General features: G+C 32.1%; 2 protein-coding genes and 2 long non-coding RNA genes across 5 annotated transcripts; 2 read left to right on the forward strand and 2 right to left on the reverse strand.

Annotated features, from left to right (window-relative positions):
* The first annotated feature begins 78 nt into the window (after positions 1-78).
* Positions 79-2,684, forward strand: LOC124423007 (uncharacterized protein PF11_0213-like). The gene has a single exon (XM_046960219.1). It carries the CDS (start codon positions 877-879, stop codon positions 2,392-2,394), a length of 1,518 nt encoding a protein of 505 aa, XP_046816175.1. The 5' UTR covers positions 79-876; the 3' UTR covers positions 2,395-2,684.
* Positions 2,685-2,809: 125 nt separating this feature from the next.
* LOC124423004 (ubiquitin carboxyl-terminal hydrolase 31) lies at positions 2,810-21,424 on the forward strand. Of its 2 annotated transcripts, XM_046960212.1 has the most exons (5): positions 2,810-4,270; positions 17,177-17,550; positions 17,673-18,904; positions 19,000-19,086; positions 19,174-21,424. In XM_046960212.1, exons 1-4 carry the CDS (start codon positions 3,350-3,352, stop codon positions 19,044-19,046), a joined length of 2,574 nt encoding a protein of 857 aa, XP_046816168.1. In that variant the 5' UTR covers positions 2,810-3,349; the 3' UTR covers positions 19,047-19,086; positions 19,174-21,424. The 2 variants fall into 2 exon arrangements, with proteins under 2 accessions (XP_046816168.1, XP_046816167.1); XM_046960211.1 differs by having other exon boundaries at positions 2,922-4,270; positions 17,673-19,086.
* On the reverse strand, positions 4,442-8,420 carry LOC124423012. The gene is made up of 2 exons (XR_006941991.1): positions 6,578-8,420; positions 4,442-6,405 (listed from the first exon to the last, which is right to left on the reverse strand). It is a non-coding gene; the product is annotated as an uncharacterized LOC124423012 (long non-coding RNA).
* On the reverse strand, positions 8,777-10,625 carry LOC124423013. The gene is made up of 2 exons (XR_006941992.1): positions 9,312-10,625; positions 8,777-8,813 (listed from the first exon to the last, which is right to left on the reverse strand). It is a non-coding gene; the product is annotated as an uncharacterized LOC124423013 (long non-coding RNA).
* Positions 21,425-21,611: the final 187 nt, after the last annotated feature.

The raw sequence follows: 21,611 nt of genomic DNA on the forward strand, positions 1-21,611 counted from the left end.
ATTTCAAGATATAAGTAATCTAATACGTAATTATAATCGATGAAAAGTAGAAGTAGAAGTAGATGGAGTAGAAGAAGTAAAAGGAGCAAAAATAAAAGTAGAATATATATTACGAAAGGAGTGTTATAAGAAAAGTAATGTCAATTAATTTATTCAACACATTTTTTTTTTTCTTTACAAAACTAATCAAGTAATAAGTACGTTGTGATAATTCATTTCTTTAAATTATTTTTTTCTATTTATACTTCACATTTATATTACTGGCGGGCGGACAAAGGAATATAAGTCAAACGTTTATATAATTTTTCTTTTTTCCCGCTTTTTTAACTGAAATTATAATAATATATGAAAAATGAAAACTGAAAAATTTTATTTAATATAAATCATTATTTCCGAAAACAAAAAAAAGAAAAATACTTCTAAATTAAGTGTAATGCATATTTTGTAAGTCCATTAAAATGAGAAATATGTTATCAATTTTCACATCCGAAATCTAACACTTGATCTTGCATTGCACTTTAAATATTATAATATTTGCTTTCCCGATAAAATAATAATTCATATTTACGCACTTCTGTCCGTCGACCAGAAATAAATATCTACCTTTTTTCTTTTTTTTATATTGATTTCATATTGATCGATGTGGATCGATATAAATCAAATATCGATATATATGTATCGAACGTTGATGTTACAAATCGAAATATTGTATTCTTATCGGTTAGAATGCATTTTTGTAAGCTTATTCATCGACCAAGTATGGTTACCCGAGTGTGGTACGTTCGTAACAAAATTTTTTGATAACCATAAATCTAAAGTAAAAGTGAAAATTAAGTTGTTGAACAAATTCTAACCTTAAATAATAATATTCTTACAATGGCGAGACTTCCACCGCTTAATTATTTCATGGAAAAAGAAGCAGCAAATATGGCTACAAAACGTTTTAATCTTATTCTTCAAGAAGCATTACAGGAGTACAAAAAAATATGGGCGACCTACTTAGATTTTGTAAGACAGTATCAAGAAACTGATTCTAAATCATTGTTCGAAGAAAAGACTCAGACAGAAAAAAAGATAGATGAAAATAATAAATCCTCAGGAAGCATGTATTCTGAAGAACCAAATTCAACTTATTCAATAGAGAATACTCAGCAACAATCTACTTTGGATGTTCATTCTAGTATGGAATCATTGTTCGATAAGAATATATTTGAAAATGTAAGTTCAATGCCAGAAAGTCCTATATTTTTTAGAAACAAATCAAATGTTAAAAATATCAATTCTAATAGAAATATTTGTATGGATAGTTCTTCTGAAAGCATAAGTACAATAAATAATTTAAGAAACGATAATAAGCAAGAGATGTCTGATAAAACAAATTCTGCATTTACTGAAGATTCTACGAGTAATGTTCCTTCATTATTTTTATGTAGTACTCCGACTAGAAACAAAAAATGTAATATAAGTAAAACAAAGAATGTTAAAAGGAACACACAATCCAAAACAGCTACACCATTGAATAATTTAAAAATAAGAAATAATTTACGTACTATAAGAAAAGAGAAAGCATTGAACAAAACGCCTTTGCAAGTTATAAACAATATGAGCTTGACACCAAAGAATAATTCTCTAATAGATAAGAGTAATATTAAATTAAATACGATATCATATAACATTCAAGTCACATCGACGCCAAGTAGTAAGAAATTAAAACAAACCAAATTAGTATTTCACAAGACCAAAAAAACGATGGAGCTATCAAATAATTTAAAGTCGACTGGTACTCTTGTATTAACAAAGACTGATAAATCTGTATTTAATCAGGACACAATTTCAAAACAATGTACATTAACCAATATAATAAATACAAAGAAAAAGGGAATAGATGATGAACATATTGATAATATTTGTAATCAGACTGAAAAGACAGAAAGCATAATAGAAAGTGCACAAATAAAAAACGAATTGATATATCAGCAAGAATATGAAATAAATAATCAAATGGAAGTAAATGATCCATTAAACATTAGTAATGAATCACTTTCAACTTTCTTTTCAGAATATGAAAATAATATAAATCTTGATCAAAATGTTAACAATTGTAGTATTGATAAAACTTTTTTGCCTTCAGCAAAATCCGAAACTGAATCTCAGCATATCAAAAAGAAACAAACTAAAATATTGAAAACAAAGGAAAATGTGATAAATATCATTGATCTAGATGAAGCAGCAGAAAAGAGAATTAAATTATCTAAAAATAGAAGCTGCAGAGAATGCGAACAATATGGAGAAAAACAATGCTGTCATTTCAGAAATATACCGTATAAGAGAGAAACCACACCAATGGATTTTTGTATCTCTATGTCACCTGATAGCCCTTCAAGTACCACCTAGTTTTGTATATCTATTATTTATTTATAGGATTTATATTCATTTATTATAAATTGATAAATCAAATAATACATTTTTAGTATATAGTTAATATATAGTTATACTAAAGTATTAGAATTAAATATTGTAAAGAAACTTTAATATCATGTATATTTATGTTTGTGTAAGTGTAAGTATGTATATGTCAAAACCAAAGTATGTACTTGTGTAATATAATTATTCATATCTTTGTTGTACAACTAGGATCAAGTAAATTCCACACAAATTTTATTAAAATACACGATAAAAAATAATATCAAAAACTTATCCTTTCTGCATTACATTCTATCCCAATAAACAGTCTTTAAAACATTTAAATCGTCGAAACAATCACTTTACTTTGATTGGTATCACTTTTGCAATTCGCGCTACATTTTTTTATTCACGCTAAATTAGCGCGGGAAAGTTTTAAAATTTGGCGCGCATTAATTTAACCATTATTGTTCCATTCTATTGATAAGTAAACAGAAATAGAACAACAGCGTCACCATCGGATGAATGGATTAAAAAGAGAACCTCATAAAACGTTTCAACCAAACACGTTGAGATAAATAACAGATTCTCTTCTTTATCGACAGAGTAAACTGAACGTTGCTTTATAATTTCTATTTTTGTCATGTACGGCGTCGTCATCGAGAAAATTACTATTACGTATCTTGTCTATCTTGAATTGTTTATTTCGTGTCCGGGAGGGCGCTGTGAAATCGTGGGTCGTGCGCTGAAAGGCAAATGGCCGGTGCAGCGCGTGCGAGCGGGCTACGCGTACGACGACGAGGTGTACATCGCGGCGTATCGTTCGGTGATGTGCAACGAGTAATGTTAAGTGTACGGGACGGTCAGTGAATACCGTGTAAATAAACGTGATGCGAGGGGCCTTACGTTTGAGGCCATGTAAGACCGGTCTGTTGGTGGGCCGGCGATGACCACCGAAAATCCCCCGAGCGCGGTGATGAAATCCGTGTCGGAGGGCGAGCTGGGCGTGGAAGAGGTTGTTAAATCGTACGATACCAAAACCCGAGACTCTGGTTCGAAATTAAAGAGAACCTTTACGCTTCCGAGGAATTTATTACAAAGTGCCACGAGAATGTCGAAGCGTCGAATGAATAAGAGTCGTGATCCCAAGGACGTCAGCAGCGCTGCCAGTGCAAAAGAAAATTCGAAGAACAACGTGCAACAGCAGCAACAACAGCAACAATATAATACGGTCGATAACAGTATGCAGCAGAACGTAGGAAGATTACACGGTGGGAATAACCAGCAGGCATACCACCAAGAGAAATCTGCCAGCAAGAAAGTCTTCGTAATGTCATCCTGGAAGAAATTCATCAAGATTATGCAACACATGTCGAATGTAGGTACGCAGAACAAAAACTCTCACAGGGACGAGCTCAGTTCTAGTGCAACGGATATTCGAGTGCCACCACCGAGGCCGGCACACATTCCACCAGACAGAGTACCCGGCGTTATAGGTCTGCGCAATCACGGCAACACGTGCTTCATGAACGCCGTACTTCAGTGTCTCTCGCACACAGACATACTAGCCGAGTATTTCGTTCTCGACCAATACAAGGTCGATCTCTCGCGACGTAACAAACTTAATTCGAAGAAGTACGGTACGAAAGGTGAAATAACGGAACAGTTAGCTTTACTTCTAAAAGCAATTTGGAGTTGCCAATATGACCCAGAGATGAGCACCGCTTTTAAAAGCGTTGTTGATAAATATGGTAGCCAATACCGCGGTAATCTTCAACACGATGCCCAGGAGTTCCTTCTCTGGCTTCTTGACAAGGTTCACGAGGATCTTAATCAGGCCACCAAAAAGAAGTACAAGATCATAAAGGTGAGTAAATACGACAATGATAATGACGACGATGATGTTGATGATGATGATGATGATGATGATGATGATCATGATCATGATGATGATGATCATGATGATGATGGTGATGATGGTGACGATGACGACGTCGGCGTTCGTCTTATGCCTACTTCTCCCTTCCTTCACTAAGCCTTCTTCTCCCCTTCTCTTTTCTTTTCTAAGTTCCGTTCATTCGATATCTAATACATGCCACGTTTTCTATCGTGATTTCTTTTTTATTTTTCTTTCTTTATGTTTTATATATATATATATATATATATATCTTATCATATCTTATATGAAAACGGTTCTAATTTTAGTTTTGTTTCGGACATTTCTTATCAGATCGTCCGATCGTTTCGACAAATCGATTTCGTTCGTATTTCTCTTTCTATTTCTCAAACGACTTTATTCCTTTTGGCATCAATCGATTTACTCTCGACTTACACATGATCGCTTTCACGTTAAATCTCGCATGGCGCGTTGCAACGCTATTGGTCCGTTCGATAGTCGCGTGTCACACGCCGCTTTGACGCGCAAGTTTCGCGCCAAATATTTCCTTGGAAAACGAGCTGACCCAATACGATCGTATTATCGATTATTATCATATTCGATATTTCTGACAATGTACAATATAATTATATAGTACAAATAGTTTAAGTATTTTCTAATACGTTACAAATGGTTTTGTAATTTTAGATAATACAATATTACGTTTTTTTTTTATTTTTTTTTTATTTTTTTTTTTATTTATTTATTTTTTTTTTTTGATGATAAAAAAAACTTAAAACAAGGAAATCTTTCATATACGTTTAAAGATCGTAAAATCGATTATTATCGATATGTACGATTATGTTATTTATCCTTCACATGTTACATAGTTTCATAATTTTAAATAATACAATATGTGTTTCCAAGAGAATGCATTATGCATAATGCATTTAAAATATTTTATAGAAAGGATGTTCGTACGATTAAAATTATGTAATTGAATGAAAGTATCGTACTTAGGAGTGAGACAACTTTTCTTAATTTTATTTCGATAATTTGTCGGTCTTTTAAATATGCGAAGGTGGATCACGTTCATAGGTTATTTTTAAGTTATTTATGATATGGCTGCCTAAATCAACCATACTATAACTTCGTGTAATGATTGTAACCTTACGCATGATTTTATTTATTGCTTCGAGAAACGAGAGAAGCCGGTTGGTTGGTCGTTTGTATGTGTATATGTATTTCGGAGACTGCCGAGGCCTTAACCTAAATTTGTTTCACGTTCGGAAAGTATACGTGCTGGGATTTCCAAACGAAATTGAAGGAGATATATAAACGATTGACCAAGAAAAAAATTATTAAGACTTATCGTATCGATCCTTCGTGCGTTTCCTTCGTGTCCTTCATGAGAGATTTTATTTTGTGTGTGTGTGTGTGTGTGTGTGTGTATGTGTTTTTCTTTTTTGCACTAATAAAAATAAGAATTAATAGTTAATATAGTTCTGTAATTACATATAAATATCTATAGTCTAATAATTTATAATAGAAGGTTAGAATAATTATAATTATAAATATATACATATGTGTAAATTTTTTTTCTTCCAATAGGTAATCAAAATTCAGTTAATATAGAATTATATGATTAGTGAGTACATATGATGGCAAAGAAAAATATTTCAAGAGAAAGATAAGATGATAAAGGTGTCATGATTAGCAATGGAATATTATTACTATTAACAATGGAATTGAACGTGAAGTAATTTTTTGCATAAAAAAATTAACATTCATTTCCTTTTTATTTTATTTTCTTTTCTTTTTGTCTTTACTTTTTCCGTTCCCTTTTTATTTCTGTTTTTTTTGTCTTACACCATGAGCGAAAAAAATTACTTCTTTATTTATATTATGAGTTATCACTTGGCTTCAACTTTTTTGAAACTTTCAAACGAAAATACAAGAATCCGATGTGAAAATAGTCATATCAGAAAAAAAAAAAACCTTAGGAAAAGTTTTCCAATATCGTTTATTTCATTGATATTCAAGCATACTTTCCATGTAGAGATTCATCAATATCCATAAATTTAAATTTGATTCGAGACTCTTTTCGAGTGACATCACATTTAAACCTGGCATAAAATCAGGTCAAGCTTTTTATTCGTAATATATTTGTGAATGGTAAGAATCATGTTATATCCAATATATGTAAGTTCTTTTTTTTTTCTCTTAATAAAAGATGCAAACAAAATAATTCTCATTTAGGATTAGGTATGTACTTATGTACATACCTTACGTACTTACGTTATCGTTATCGTTAGCAGAAACTCTCGAATGGCTCTGAATTCACGGTCGTTACGAAGCAATTAGAGCGCAAATAGAAAATTCTGTTCTTTTTTTTCGATGTGTTACTAAATGCTTTTCAAAGTCAGTGGAATGTTTCTTCTTATTCGTCTCTCTCTCTCTCTCTCTCTCTCTCTCTCTCTCTCTCTCTCTCTCTCTCTCTCTCTCTCTCTCTCTCTGTCTGAAACTACATTTGCAATTGAACTGTAACCGAACTTCAATAAAGGGGGATAATGCTATACAATTTTATGCAATTTTATGAACTTCTACCTGAAACTTCGAGTATACATGTACGTATATATATTATTTATAAAAATTACATTTCAACTTAGTGATATAAAACTCATCTAAATAATATTTTTCTAAGGAATCCTTCAGATCTATAACCAAATAAAACTTAAAAAAAATTATAGATTTTTACTTCTAACGTCGATCCTTATTAATCGCTTATTTTCGAAACATTTTATCCTTATAAATATCAAAGTTCATGCCACGAAGTCATTAATGCGATTTTCGTAAAACCTATCATTCAGACAAACTCTGATGACGTCAATTCAGAAAAAACATTACTTTTTCCTCAGCTGATCATCATTCTTGATGTGTCTTCTTTCAATTGTATTCATTGACACAAGTGAATCAATATGTATTTTCGTAATCGTTCTCGATAAATTTATAAATTATGTCCATCGCGTTTTCTTTTGATTAACACGTTATCTTTCTTCGATTTCTTTTTTTCTTTTTATCTATCTCTCTGTCTTTCTCTCTCTCTTCCTTTCAAAAAACAAAAAAAAAGGAAAAAAAAACAGAAAAAAAGATAAATATTACACATCTCACGTTCGAGTAATACTGATGTCCAATCATTCTTTTTGTAATATTCATGTCCAATCATTCTTTTTTATATATTCTTTCTGTTATTTTTACAACACAATAGCCGTAGTTACATCAATATAGATGAGGTAAGAACTCGAGAGGAATGACTGCAAATAAGAAATGACTCATCGTTCCTTATCGAATAAAAACAATTGCTTTTCCATGTAATTATACATTGAATGGCCGAGGCTAATTACTTTTCTGACTTGACTGTAAAATAAATCCATTGTTGTCCATGTATCTTCTCCGAAATTTAAGATTTTCGCGCGTCTTACGAAAGAACGTACGAAAATATACGGAAACGGACGACAATTTCGCGCGGGAAAAATTTGAATTTTTCACAAACGTCCTTGGCTTACAATATGGTTTTATGATTTACATTCGACATCAATCATTTAAAGTTCGTCTATAATATTTTCTTTTTCTCTTTCATAAAATTTATCCGTATTACGTACGAGTATATTTTGTATTTAATATCTATATCTTATCGCATATTTCTTGCTTATTAGAATTGTTTGTTGAGTTTTAGATAAGAGAGCATTCTTTACAAATAAAATCGATAATCCTGATCGAGAAGTGACAATGAATTTTCGCGATAATCTTTCATCCACATATTCTTATTACATTATTTGCCTATCTATTTCAATTCTATTTATTTATTTATTTTTTTTCCTTTCGTCTTCGTTCTCATTTAGGTTGCACACAAGACGTTATCACAAATCGTTCCAACTTTCAACAACGTAGTTAGCCAGCTGAGCGAATCAAAGCTTTCTAACGCTTTCAAAATAAAGAAACCGAGATGCTCGCACCTTTCTTTCTCTGGCTGCTTTGCTCCACTGATTTGGAAAGTCATAAACATATATATATATATATATATATATATATACACTTATATATCGACCGTGTGTGTATATATATGTACGAGTTACGTGGTTTTTTTTGATGAGGAAAAAAATTCTTATTGATAATTAAGAATGAAGATATTTTTATTTGTTTGTTTGTTTGTTTTTTTTTTTTTGTATAAGAGAAAGATAAGGAAAATTGATTTGTTATTATGTGAAAAACGTTAAATAATCAAAACAAAAGATTAGAATGGGGAAAAAGTCGATGTTTTTACAACAGAGATCACGTGATCCACTTAAATTCCGAGATCCGTTTCTTGCGTGATACAAGAACGCGAAAGGAGTGATAATGAAAACCAAGTAGATGGATATACTCGAGCACGTGCCAAAGGAGTAATATGCTGACCTTGCGATAAGATTGTTATCTTCACTTTTAAAATTAGGATACTATCTTAACGAAGTTCCGAGATGCTGTCGCTGCTATTCTTTAATAGAAAGAAATGAAAAAGAAATAAGGAGATAAAGTAATTTAGATTAGAAACAAAATGTTATAATAATTATAAATTTTGTTTTTTTTTTTCTTTTTTTTTTTAAAGTGGTATGGCTGTATCACTTGTCGTGTTTAGTCCCTAAGATTGAAATCAGTTAACATTGTTCACTCGTTCGTATAATTTCGTAAAACAGATACATATATTTGCGAAACATAAAACGATCTCAGAATGCTCGAGCTCTAAAATATATTACTAATTTTGTTTTATTAGGTGTGTTTGAACTTACAAGCCCAAATGCAAAATAAACACATTTATCGGAAGTTCTTAAACAAATATGCCATTAGAAAATAATTAAACTTAGATTAGAATGGTATCCGAAGCACATTTATCTAAGAAAAAAATAAATTGTGAACGAGATAACTGTTTTCCGTCTTAAAGATGGAGCACGTGTAAAATTTATTTTACCTTTTATTTCTTCGAAAATAATCCTACCTGTTATAGTTCTATAGTAATGGAAAACGATTTGACCGAGATTTCACAGAGTACCGATAAATGATGTGCACCGTTTCAGATTCAACTTCAGCCTTCCTCCTCTTTCTAACTCTAACTCTAACTCTAATTCTAACTCTAACTCTGACTCTAACTCTGACTCTAATTCTCCACGCTCGGTATTTTACGTTTCTTTGAAGAGACGACGGATGCATAGCGAATGCGTTGTGTTACATCATCGTTGCCGTAACAGAAGATTTACAGTTTATGCAGAGTCGATCTTAAATCAACAACATTGACTATTATTTATTTATTTTTTTCTAAAGACTTTAATGCGGCCATTTTGTGCTTCTAAAGGAAGTTCTCTCTTAAGTAATCATGAATTTATTTTTATAACAATCGTTAGATGATTGTCTCTCTTCAACTTGTAAATATTATTTTTTTTTTCTTTTCCTTTTTTTTTACTTGGTATTCGTGCGTATATTAGTTTATCTACTTTATTTTACGTAATAAAACCAAGGTCAGTCATGACTTACCACGAAGTCACATAAATAAAGATTTGTTGTTTTTTTTATTTTTTTCCTATTTTAAGAATAACTTGCATTCGATATAGTATGAAAACTATGTTGTTTCAGGACAACTCTCTTCTTCGACAATAAGAAGTAACCATTAACAGTGCTCTCCCGTTACGGTTTCTTATGTAACGTGGTAAAATGAGCAGCTTGCTGCTTCCAATATGCTCGGCCTCTAATCGAATTATGTCTCTCTCTCTCTCTCTCGCTGTTTGTCTCGTCATTTTGTTGAGTAAAGAGAAAGAGAATATGGTATTTTGTATGATTCATTCGAGAGATATCTGTCGATGAAAAATATCATTGGATTCGTTGCACAAAGTTTCATATTCGGAAAAAGTCAAATTATTGAGATTCTTTTTCTCTTTTTTTTTTCGTTCTCTGTTTTTTCTTTCTTTTTTTCTATACTTCTCAATAATATTAGAAATGTTTGATATTATTCGATTGCGCAAACAAATCATGAACAAAACGTTCGATGATCATAGCATAATTGTCGGAATATTTCTCGACGTTTATTGTTCTTTTATTTCGAAATATCTCCGATGATAAATCGTGTACTTTGTTCGGTATACTTGTTAAGATATATCTAAGAAATATGTTATACCACTGAACTTGCAATCCTCCGTGAACGGAAGAAAATCCGTTGCATCGTCGATAAATCCAAGACACGTCAATTTGCGATTGGACTCTCTTTCTCGATTGACCTTGAAAGCTATACATGTGTGTTTGTGTATCTGGCTTGGCTATGAGCGTGCGAGCATGTGTATGTATGTATATATTAATATGTGCATGTGTATATGCACGCGTTCTTTCATGTATCAAGCACATACCACTTGATGAGACACAGCTGTGTTAACGTTATTTTTATCTTTTCTTTTTGTCCTTATATATATATATATATATATATATATATATATATATATATATATATATATATATATATAATATATATAATATATCAGTATATGTAATCGAATTTAATTAAAAAGAAAAAAAAAAGAAGAAAAATATTAATTCATCGAGAAGAAAGATCAGCGATTGAATTTGTTCATCAAGTTTGAACAAATGTTGACCAAGTGATTTGATTTTTAATAAAAGTAAAAAATCGTATCGTTTGAGTCGAACTTAATTTTGCGCTAACACACTCGCATATATATATGTGTTGAAAGAGATAATATCGAGTATTGACGAACAAAAAAACAGAATAAAAAAGAATATACGATTAAATGATAAACGTGTGAAGATTCGAGAAGAACAACGAGGAAGAGAAGTTGGATAGTAACGTTTATGTTGTACCGATTGTGTTCACTGGCGCCAGTAGCGTAACAAGGCCTTGAATGGGGCCATCGAGTAATCCTCTTTCAAATTGCAGTCTTTCAATTATATATACATATACATATATATATATATATATATATATATATATATGTGTGTGTGTGTGTGTGTGTGTGTGTGTTATTATTGAAGCCTTCAATTGTACCGTATTTCGTCATGTGACTTACTATGATTTCTTTTTATTTTATTGTTGCATTTTCCCTTAATAATTGCCTTCATTTTTTTGTTAGTAATAATAATAAGAAGAAATTAATGTAATATCTAAAAATCGATAAGAAAGTAAAATTAAGAAAAATTTATAAAAAATCTGTAGTATTTTTACTATTATTTAATATATATATATATATTTTTTTTTTATTAAAATTTTAATACACTTAAAAAAAAGAATAAAAGAAGTAGAAAAAGCTGCGTAGAAAAATTATTGAAGATCGATAAATCGAACGATTCTACAAATTAGGCGGGAAAATTTGAATTCATTTGCAAAAATTATTATTCATTTCCAAGAGGTATGCATGCAAATAAGTTTGCTCATGTAAGACCTTCGATTTCTTTTCTCAGAGTCTTCTCTCGTTTGATCATACACACCGTCGGAGAGGACGTTTGAATATTGATCGGGACGTTTGTATAAAAAATGAAGTTTCTTTTGCGTATAGGACCTTCGATGCGAAGAGTTGACTTCTTTACTTCCTTTTATAATACAGGTTGAATCAAAAGTTCATAGGTGAATTTTAAAAGACGATTACTTTTTTGCGAGACTTTAGGCTAATTTTTTCTTTCTTTCTTCTTTTTTTTTTTCAGATTATAAAAATACAAGCCGAAGAAAATGTATTCACTTTAAATCTCATCGTGCGGATAACTATAATTATGCGTAGAAGAGTTAAGGCAAGCAAGAAAGACATGTCTCCACCGTTCACGCTTCGAAGAATTTCTGGTTACGGTCGTCTCGCTTCTGCTAGCACGACCTTCATCGTCTTGTTTGTAGTGTTGAATCATATCATCTCGTTGTATTAATTATCCTCGACTTGTACTAATTATCCTTACGAGGATATTCCCTACAAAACATATCATTCATAACCTTCTTTATATATATTTGATTTACTGTAGACGCGAAAAAAGAATATTGTTTATCAATATTTGTATATAAATCTCTTTTTTAAGACATTGCGCGCTATGACCCATTGTCAATTGGTTTGGTATTTTTATTTTTATTTTTTTTCCCCCTTATTGTTAAAATAATTCGTTTTATTGCAAAGCTTAAAATATAATAAAAGTCATAAAAGAATTATTTGATAATATAATCCGATATTGAACGTGGACGATTTCAAAAAGTAACCGTTTGAGTGGTGCCATCTATTTATTAATTTCTTTTTTATTGATAACAAATACACCTACACACACGCGCGCGATATAAAAGTTAGTTTCTTTTGAATTGTAAAAGCAATTGAATAGTGAATGAATGGGCGTCGTGTGGATTTTGCAAAGAGAAAGAATGGAAACAAAAACGAAAGAAGTATTATAGAGAGGGGAGTGGGAGGCAATGTAGAGGGGAAAGGAGGGAAACTTTCAATATTATTTTATATACATACTACATATTATACTACGCTCCTCCTTCTTCCGCACTTTCAAATTCCGGACGTTCGTTTACATGTTCCTCCGTTGTTCCTGTTTGTTGTGTGGCGGTTGCGTTTGTCGGCTGGAAAGAGTTTAATTTGAAGTTATGAATCGAATGTGGGGGAACGATGATCGAGGAGGAGTTACGTAAAAGTATGTTTATTGCAAGCTCGAAAGTTCCTGTCTTTTGTTTTGCGATATAACGCCCGCAAAATTCAAGATTGAGTTCTCTATCTAACTGTTTGTCTGTCTGTCTATCTGTTTCTCTTTCTCTCTTTTTTTGTCTCTCTCTTTCTCTTTCTTTTTCTCTTTCTCTTTCTTTCTCTCTCCCTTTCTCTCTTACTCTTTCGTTTGCAAACTTGTTGCGCCTTTTATCACGCCATCAACAGGTCCTACGAAACTACATATTTACGATCGTCATTTTTCCGCACTTAAAAATGAACTTATTAAAGTAATTAATACGAATTATGTATGATATTTTCTTGTAAATATCGATCATAAATTATCGTGAAAGATTCTTTGTAATTTAAAATGATAATAAATTTTTCGAACGATTCCAATTAATTTTGTAAGATTATCAATCGAATATCGTGTATATATGTATATATATTGGTTTAGATAAGAATATATTATATCAATATATTATATATATTATAACAAATATATATATATATATATATATATATATATATATAATTAATATATAAAATAATTATGTTAAACGTAAAATGTGTGTGTGTGTGTGTGTAAAACAAAAAAAAATATTGTATGTAGTTCAATCTTGCTTACCAAAGATCGGTACGCGTGCACCGACATGACATTGGTTAATTGTAAACTACGAATTGCGACGAGCAGTTACATCGTATGTAAGCATTGAAAATGATTTCCTGCAACTGACTCGTTGATACTTCCTGTCGGCGATGGTACATGCCGCAATTACACTCGTCTCCTCCCATTGCTTTTTTCCTCTCCTTTTTTCTTTTTTCTTTTTTTTTTCCCCTATACATCGGAAAATTGCATTCTGCGGAAATGCACAAATATTTTCACGAACGTGATACTTCAATTGAATATACAAAAGGATTCTCTCTTCCTAGCATATGATTTTTCATTTATCAAAAGGGAAAAAAAGAAGATGAGTGTAATACTCATGATTTCCGAAATTCTAAACTCGATGGAAGGTTGGAAGAAGAAAAAAAAAGAAAATGGAAGTAAGAAGAAGACGTCGTCGTCGTTGTTGAAATGTCACCTGTTAGCCATGACCTTCGTTCTGGATGTTAGAACGAGATATGACGTGGGCTTCCGGCTTGCGGATATTACGTTCCTGGTATATGACTGCTCCATAGAAATACAAGTAGACTCTGGAAAGCAGGACAGGCAGGCTCTATTCGTGAAGGTCATGGAAACTTAGCCTCGGTCAGACTCTTTTGATTTGATTAAAGGAAGCCAACGCGTGTATCGTACGTGGCTATAGATAGATCCATAGATAAATAGATAAATAGTTAGATAGATAGAGTCCTCTTCTTTAACTAAGTAGTATGTTATAATAGTATGTACCGTGTTCGTTCGTTGTCGTCGGCATGTACTACGATATTGCGGGGTTTACGACCGTCTCGTCTACAGCCTTCGCTTCTCCGTACCACCTATCTACATAACTATGATTCCTACTGGCATCTACTATTGAGATCAACGCACGCGTTCTCTCTTCTATTTTAAAACGAATTCTACGAATGCTAAATGCCTTACCACGTTGAATACATTTAGAGACGATCTAGCAAATGTATACATCTTTTCAAAGTTTATCAAAACTTTCGATATATGTCGCTTTGTTTAGTTTACATTTGAAATAGATTACTTAGTTAGATTTATGTAGAAGTTGAATTGCTGATCGTCTTCAACATTTTATTATTAGAAATGTCGTTCTCTCTCTCTCTCTCTCTCTCTCTTTCTCTTTCTCTTTCTCTTTCTCTTTCTCTTTCTCTCTTTCATCTAATTTCAAACGTAACAGTTTCGTTGACCTCATGCATTTCTCTTGAATCTTTCAATGTAGACTCAACCAAGACCGTGCCCGCCATTGACTGAATCTACCAAAGATTATTTCTTTATCTCAAACTTAAATTTTTTTCTGTTTCCCCCCCTCATCCCCATAATTTCTTCAACTCATTAACTATCCAGGTCATATAGAATGGGTACGAGCAAATAAAATATTGTTTGCGTTTCGTCTCGAGTCGTTTTATCGATTTGACGCACGATTTTCTTATGTTCTTGTATTTCTAATTAAACGATAAGGAGATATCTCGCTAATGACGCAGATATCTACAATGGGTTGTTTCGATGGGCTCATAAGATGATGTTATATATGTTTTGTTTGTCTTAAAAAGAGAATATTATATCTGCGATTATTCGTAAAAATTGACTTTTAATTAAAGTGGAAAGAAAAGAACAAAGAAACGAAGAGAAAATACATTCCATAACCGAATATATATTTTAACGTAGATAGAACATTTAAATCATAAAAAGAAACATCTGTGAATCATAAAGAATATGTGTTATAAATATTGATGAGGCCAATGCTAATGAATAAATTGACGTTGCCTGCAAAATTCAAGTTTGTCGTGCTAAACGTGCCGTAATTACGATCTCCATATTTTGTTGACCAACGAAAAAAAGCACGTATATATATATATATATATTCGTAGTTCGTGGTTAAATATCACGTTTTAGTAATTAAAGCTACGATTAAGATCAATATCGGACAATTCATTTATTTTATTTTTTTTATTCTTTTCTTTTTTTTTATTTTGTTATTTTTTCTTTTTTTTCTTCTGTAAACAAAGAAGAAATTCTCGAACAAACGAAACGTCTTGTTTGTTTTTTCTTTCTTTCTTTCTTTCTTTCTTTCTTTTTCTTTTTTCTTGTTCTTATCGTCGTCGTTCAACTTCCTCAAGAAATATACCGAAGAAATCCTTAGGATTTTTGTGTACGTACGCGACTATGTAAGCACAACGTAGTTTCAATAACGTGGGTTTGTTCTTCCGTTTTCTCCATCTCGAAGAAATTTTCTTGTAGGCAGTAGGAGGAGTAACTCCTCGCATTCGAGGAAGCGTAGATCTTCTCTTCATCTCGTGTAGTCTTTCCCAGACAAAAAATAAAAAAAAAAAAAAGAAAAAAAAAGAAAAAAAAAACGAAAGAAAGAAAGAGAGAAAGAAAAAGAATATCCTTCCGGCGAGACAGTCTCTATAAATAGGAGTTCTAGAAATAGTCTTTCGCTTTATTTTCATTTTCGAACTATTATAGCCAACGAACGTGCGCGCGCTTAGGGTACGTGTTACTTCCTCTAATCTTGTGAAAACTAAATGATAAAATAAATAATGTGTCGAGCGTGTTCCTCCAAAAATGGACTTCTTTTCGCTCGAAATAACGAAGATAAAAAATATTGGTTTAAATTCTGTCAGATTTAGAGGATTACAGACGAAAATAATATAAAAGAAAAGCATAATGGTATTTAAAGTACGGGATGTAAAATCCAAGAATATCGTATTTTAAGACCAAAGATGTTAATTTATGTTGGTAGTTCGCCGATGAATATTTTCGAGGATCAAATATTCTCATCAGAGAGTTTTCAAATACTTAAACGATTATTTAAAATAAATTGAAATAAAGAATACAAAAGGCAAGAAAAACATAAATTTAAACCTCTTATAGTAAAATAAATTCTTACGAAATAATATTGACGAAAGAATTCAATGATGACTAACAGCGTTGAAAACATTCCATAAAGGCATCTGGTGACAAAAAATGCAGACAAAACTTCTCGCCAAACAATTTATTTATATTTCATACTACTATATGTTTACTTTTACCCGGCTATAAAAACTTTCTTCTTGATGACCATTCTAGGGTGGAGTCGTAATAATAATTCCAGGATTCAAACTATATATTTAGAACTTAAGTAATTTGCTACTAAGAAACGCAGTAGAAATTTTTTTTTTTTTTTTAATTTCACACTTGCATTGACTTTTGAATGATCTATCGAGAGTTGCAGTATTACATAAATAATTGAACTTATGTAATTGTAATTTGCATATTGTATCATTTATTGTTCACTGACATCTTACATCACTCTCGATAGTAAATTATTCTTTTAAAACAAAAAGAGTTTAAAGTTCCTTGGGTTAAACTGTGCTTATTGTTAGACACACCGTGTAAGCAAACATGTCGAACACGAAACACTTCAAGTACGCTGGATCGAATCCTGTCACAATTTGATTTATTATTATTATATTATTTTCTTTTTATCTTTAAAAATTAATTATTCATCTCACTGACGATTATCTTTGTCTTTTTTGTTCATAGAATTCCTTTGGAAGACCCGACGAGATCGTAGCTGCTGAAACATTAGCGAATCACAATCGCTGTAACAATTCCTTCGTTCACGACGTATTCCAGGCACAATTTCGATCTAGTCTTACGTGTCCGAGGTGTCATCGGCAATCAAACACGTTTGATCCGTTCCTTTGCGTGTCGGTACCAGTCCCACAAAATCATCGACAGATGAGTCTCTTTGTGAACGTTCTCTACACATCTCAACAGCCACGACAAGTTAGGATTGGCGTCACCGTGAATCAAGCTGCGAACGTGAGAGAACTCAGAGAAATTTTAGCAAGTGACACCGGCATCGAAGAGAATCATATGTTGCTGACTGAAGTTCATGACGAAGGATTTCACAGGTATCGTTATTTTCATTGTTATCTTTTCTTTTTTCTTGTTTTTTCTTTTTTTTTTTTCTTGTTATATACTTGTCTTTTATCATTATATGTTAAGTTTTATATTTGTTTTTCTGTTTCATTAGGACATTCTCTGATTGTCAACCATTGTCTGTGATCACAGAAAATGATCCCCTTTACTGTATAGAACTACCGCAGTTGAAAGAGCCAACTGAACAGGCATACATTTTACTGGTATGGATCAACGTTCTCGTAAAGGGTGATTTGAGGCAACGCTTTGGTAGCCCTTACACAATGCAAGTTTCTCGTGAAACGTCTTACGAAGATCTTCAGAAACTTTTACTCAAGGAAATGCATAGTACCTTGACCGACGATGTTTTAACATCCAGCCAAAATCCAGGACTATTCAACATTCGAGTAGCTGATCCAGCAGCGACACCTATTCAAGACGAACATCCTTGCATTGATCCTTGCGTCGAACATCCACTTTATACGGAACAAATCGAACAAGCATTGGCACTCTGTGCCGATGATTCCGGTCCACAGCACGTGAAACTAATTCTCGAATGGGACGAGGCTACGAAGAATAATATCATTCAAGATGACAGTGATCAGATCGAAGAGCACGCCAGTGTGAAGCAATTAAAGACTAATTCTGAGTTAGGTGGAGCGGTTACGTTGGAAGAATGTTTTGATCTTTATACGAGAGCGGAGACGTTAGGAGCCGAAGACGCCTGGCATTGTCCTTATTGTAATAAGAAACAAGAAGTCGTGAAGAAGTTAGGACTTTGGACTTTACCTGATATCTTAGTAATACATCTGAAAAGATTTCGTCAACAATCCAAACAGAGATCGACGTCGAAATTGACAATGCTCGTAGATTTCCCTCTTTATGGTTTTGACATGACTCCTCATCTTGCTCATAATGGAGTACAAACACATAATAACGTTCCTACACTTGGCGGCTTGGGTTGGTCTCCATGGAAAAAGCCAAGACCACGACAACAAAGTATTTCTAAATACGATGAGAATGTATATGATCTTTACGCTATTTGTAATCACCATGGCCAAGATCTTCAGGGTGGCCATTATACAGCATTTTGTAGAAATCCATACGACACTCAATGGTATTGCTTCGATGATACAAGAGTCGAGGCTGTAAACGATACTAATCTTATCACGAATGCAGCTTACATGTTGTTTTATCAACGAAGAGGTTTGACTAGTAACTCTACTGGAAATTCCTCAGCGGCCTCCACAAGTTCGGCGGGCTCGGGTCTTGACCATTGGGTTTCTAAGATGCCACCGTTTTATTTTAATAATAAAACTAGTTGTAACGTCACAAATAATAAGCAAAGTAAGTCGCAGGAAATATTGTGCCAGGAAAAAATTGTTGAAGAGAAGAATATGAATAATTTTAATAGAGGCTCTCGTAATTATGCAACTCTACAGCCAAAGAAGCGAAACGTGGCAACCGAAACGGATGCTGGACATATTGACCATTGCTCGGACGACGAAGCTCCTTGTAGAAGAGAATGGGTAAGTACATAAGTTGTATATTTTTATAATTTTGTTATAATACTTTAACAACCGCATATGTCTAACAAATATTCGTTTCGTTTTCAGGCTTCACCAAAACCCGTAAGAAAAACGTCTTCTATCACTTTGACGCCTCATGTACCAGTAGCAATAATTCAAAATGCCAATAGTAATCCAGATACAACGGTGATACACGAATCAACATTGTAACACACAATGTAAGCCAGATTTTGTCTGGCTCGAGCGTCGCTCAATGTTCAGTGCCTGGAATGTTGTATGCTCATGAGTTTCATTAGAAGACGATGATATAATGAAGGACAATTTGATAGAACTTAATAAATCGTTGTTGAAAGAGTGTTTGAGATAGATATTCTAGATGACGAACACTATTAATCTTTCACTTTGAATTTATATACAATGCTTTTTCGTACAGAAGTTGCGAAAACCATGAGGGATCTCAAGAGTTCTGCTCTTCTTTTTTGATGTTATTTCTACAATCTATATAAAAAGTTTGAAAAAAAAGAGTGTGATTTTTTCAAATGGACAAAATTTCAAGCATTAGTGATTTTTGTATTTATAATAATGTTTGTATACAGTTCGCGTGAAATGTATTATATACGATGTAGTTATTATTAGGGTAATTTTTCAAAACAGATATTATATATCGCGTGTCAAGAACTGCAACAACCACAAGAAGATAACAAAAAATAAATAAATCCCTCATATAAGTCATTTACCATTTATATTTAGATTTTCAATACGTTAGATAATAGAAACACATATATGTCCATAAAGGATAAAGAAAAAACTTTACCCCACAAAATTTCATTTAACTTCGAATCGCAACACATGTGATAGTCATAAACGCGTGATCACGTGTATGATAATCTCATATCACGTTATTGTAAAATGAAAATTTGACAATAAGAGGATTCTGTGTGCCACAGGATTCGTTTATTACGATAACTTAATTTCATACTAAATCTTTCCTGGACATAATGTGTAAATCGCTGAACATTGCTTTTGAGTCTGTGCTTAGTTGTAATATTTATATTATATTTGTAACATCCACTAGTGGCCTTAACTCTGTAATTAACTATCGATACATCCATTATTTGCAATTACATAAACGTAATCAATTTCTCTGAGAATTTTATATTAGATATCTTTAGATTATTTTATTAAAACTATTAGGCCGTTATTAAACTTTAATATTATTTTGCCGATAGGCCATTTATAACTTCAATATCATTTTGCCGATGTATTCGTTGTTTACCGAGATATATTTTATACTTCCGGTCACAATTCGAGTTCTTCCAACGACTGGCCAAACAACCACAAGTATCAATTATCTCTAAAGAAAGTAATTCTCGGCAAGATAGCTATTTTCTCTCCGGACGGCATTATAATCATTTCTTTTATATCTAGTTATTTTTATTCTTTCATTATTTAAAAATACTCTGTCCTCCTATTTTTAAAGATCATTCCAGATAGTCGTTTAGTACGGAGCAAAGGAGAGTAAAAATCATGAAAGTGAGAGAAAGATTTATATATATGTGTATATATATATATATATTTATTATATATATATATATATATATATTAAAATATATGTATATGTATGTAGGTGTGTGTATATGCGCGCATGTTATTACAGATTCGTATATTCACACACGCACGTTGCTATAGCGAGTGAAAAATATTTAAGTTATTTTAAAATAACATTTATTACTAGTCACACGTATCGTGGACAAAGGCAGCAAATACGCGAGCCAATTGTGTAGAAAAATTAAGAAAAAAGTATGTACGAAGAAAAATTTATTCAGAAATGGAACAATGAGATCGACTATTGCTATCTATAATTATTATGATTTTAGAAGTTGTGTATTCATGTTAACCGACTGAGGGATATTTATAATTATTCATATTATTGCTATAATTTTGTTAAAATAAATAGAGAATGTATATGTACAGTAGGTATGCCATTCCATTCTAAGCACGTTATATTTTTCTGCGTTCTACAATTTATCTTAAACTCTTAACACACCTTCCACTTCTATAGAAGCAACCTTAGCACGATTATCACACGATTAATGAAAAGAAACTTGTGCTTTCTTTCGATAATTTGTTATGGAATTGCGATTCTTCTTCATACATTCGAATGTCTCGCGAGAAAATGAAAACAAATAATTGCATATCCATGCGGAATGAAAGGAAGAGACGGCAATGAATCAACCAAATTTTTCGCTAGTCTAATGTTTTCCTGGTATAGACTGTGACAAAATAAAATGCGAATTCGTTAAGAGATGAGTTGAAAATAAAAATCAGATGAAGAAAATGTACTGTCTTATGTTTATACGTCTACGAACAAACACATAAACATATCCTGACAATTAAAATTCTTACGTATTATATTTAATTTTGAAAAAGAAGAAACAAAAAAAAAAGGACAAAAGAACATTATTCAAAATATACAAAACAGTAGCGTACGTACAATAATTCAAGCCCCCTATAAAAGATAAACT

Source organism: Vespa crabro, chromosome 3 (genome assembly GCF_910589235.1).
Source record: "Vespa crabro chromosome 3, iyVesCrab1.2, whole genome shotgun sequence".
Taxonomy (NCBI): Eukaryota; Metazoa; Arthropoda; class Insecta; order Hymenoptera; family Vespidae; genus Vespa; species Vespa crabro.

Coding starts and splice junctions, on each gene's coding strand:
- LOC124423004 (XM_046960211.1), top strand. CDS start 3,350: ATGACCACCGAAAATCCCCCGAGCGCGGTGATGAAATCCGTGTCGGAG. Junction 4,271..17,176: donor AGAAGTACAAGATCATAAAG/GTGAGTAAATAC, acceptor TTTTGTTCATAG/AATTCCTTTGGAAGACCCGA. Junction 17,551..17,672: donor CATGACGAAGGATTTCACAG/GTATCGTTATTT, acceptor CTGTTTCATTAG/GACATTCTCTGATTGTCAAC.
- LOC124423007 (XM_046960219.1), top strand. CDS start 877: ATGGCGAGACTTCCACCGCTTAATTATTTCATGGAAAAAGAAGCAGCA.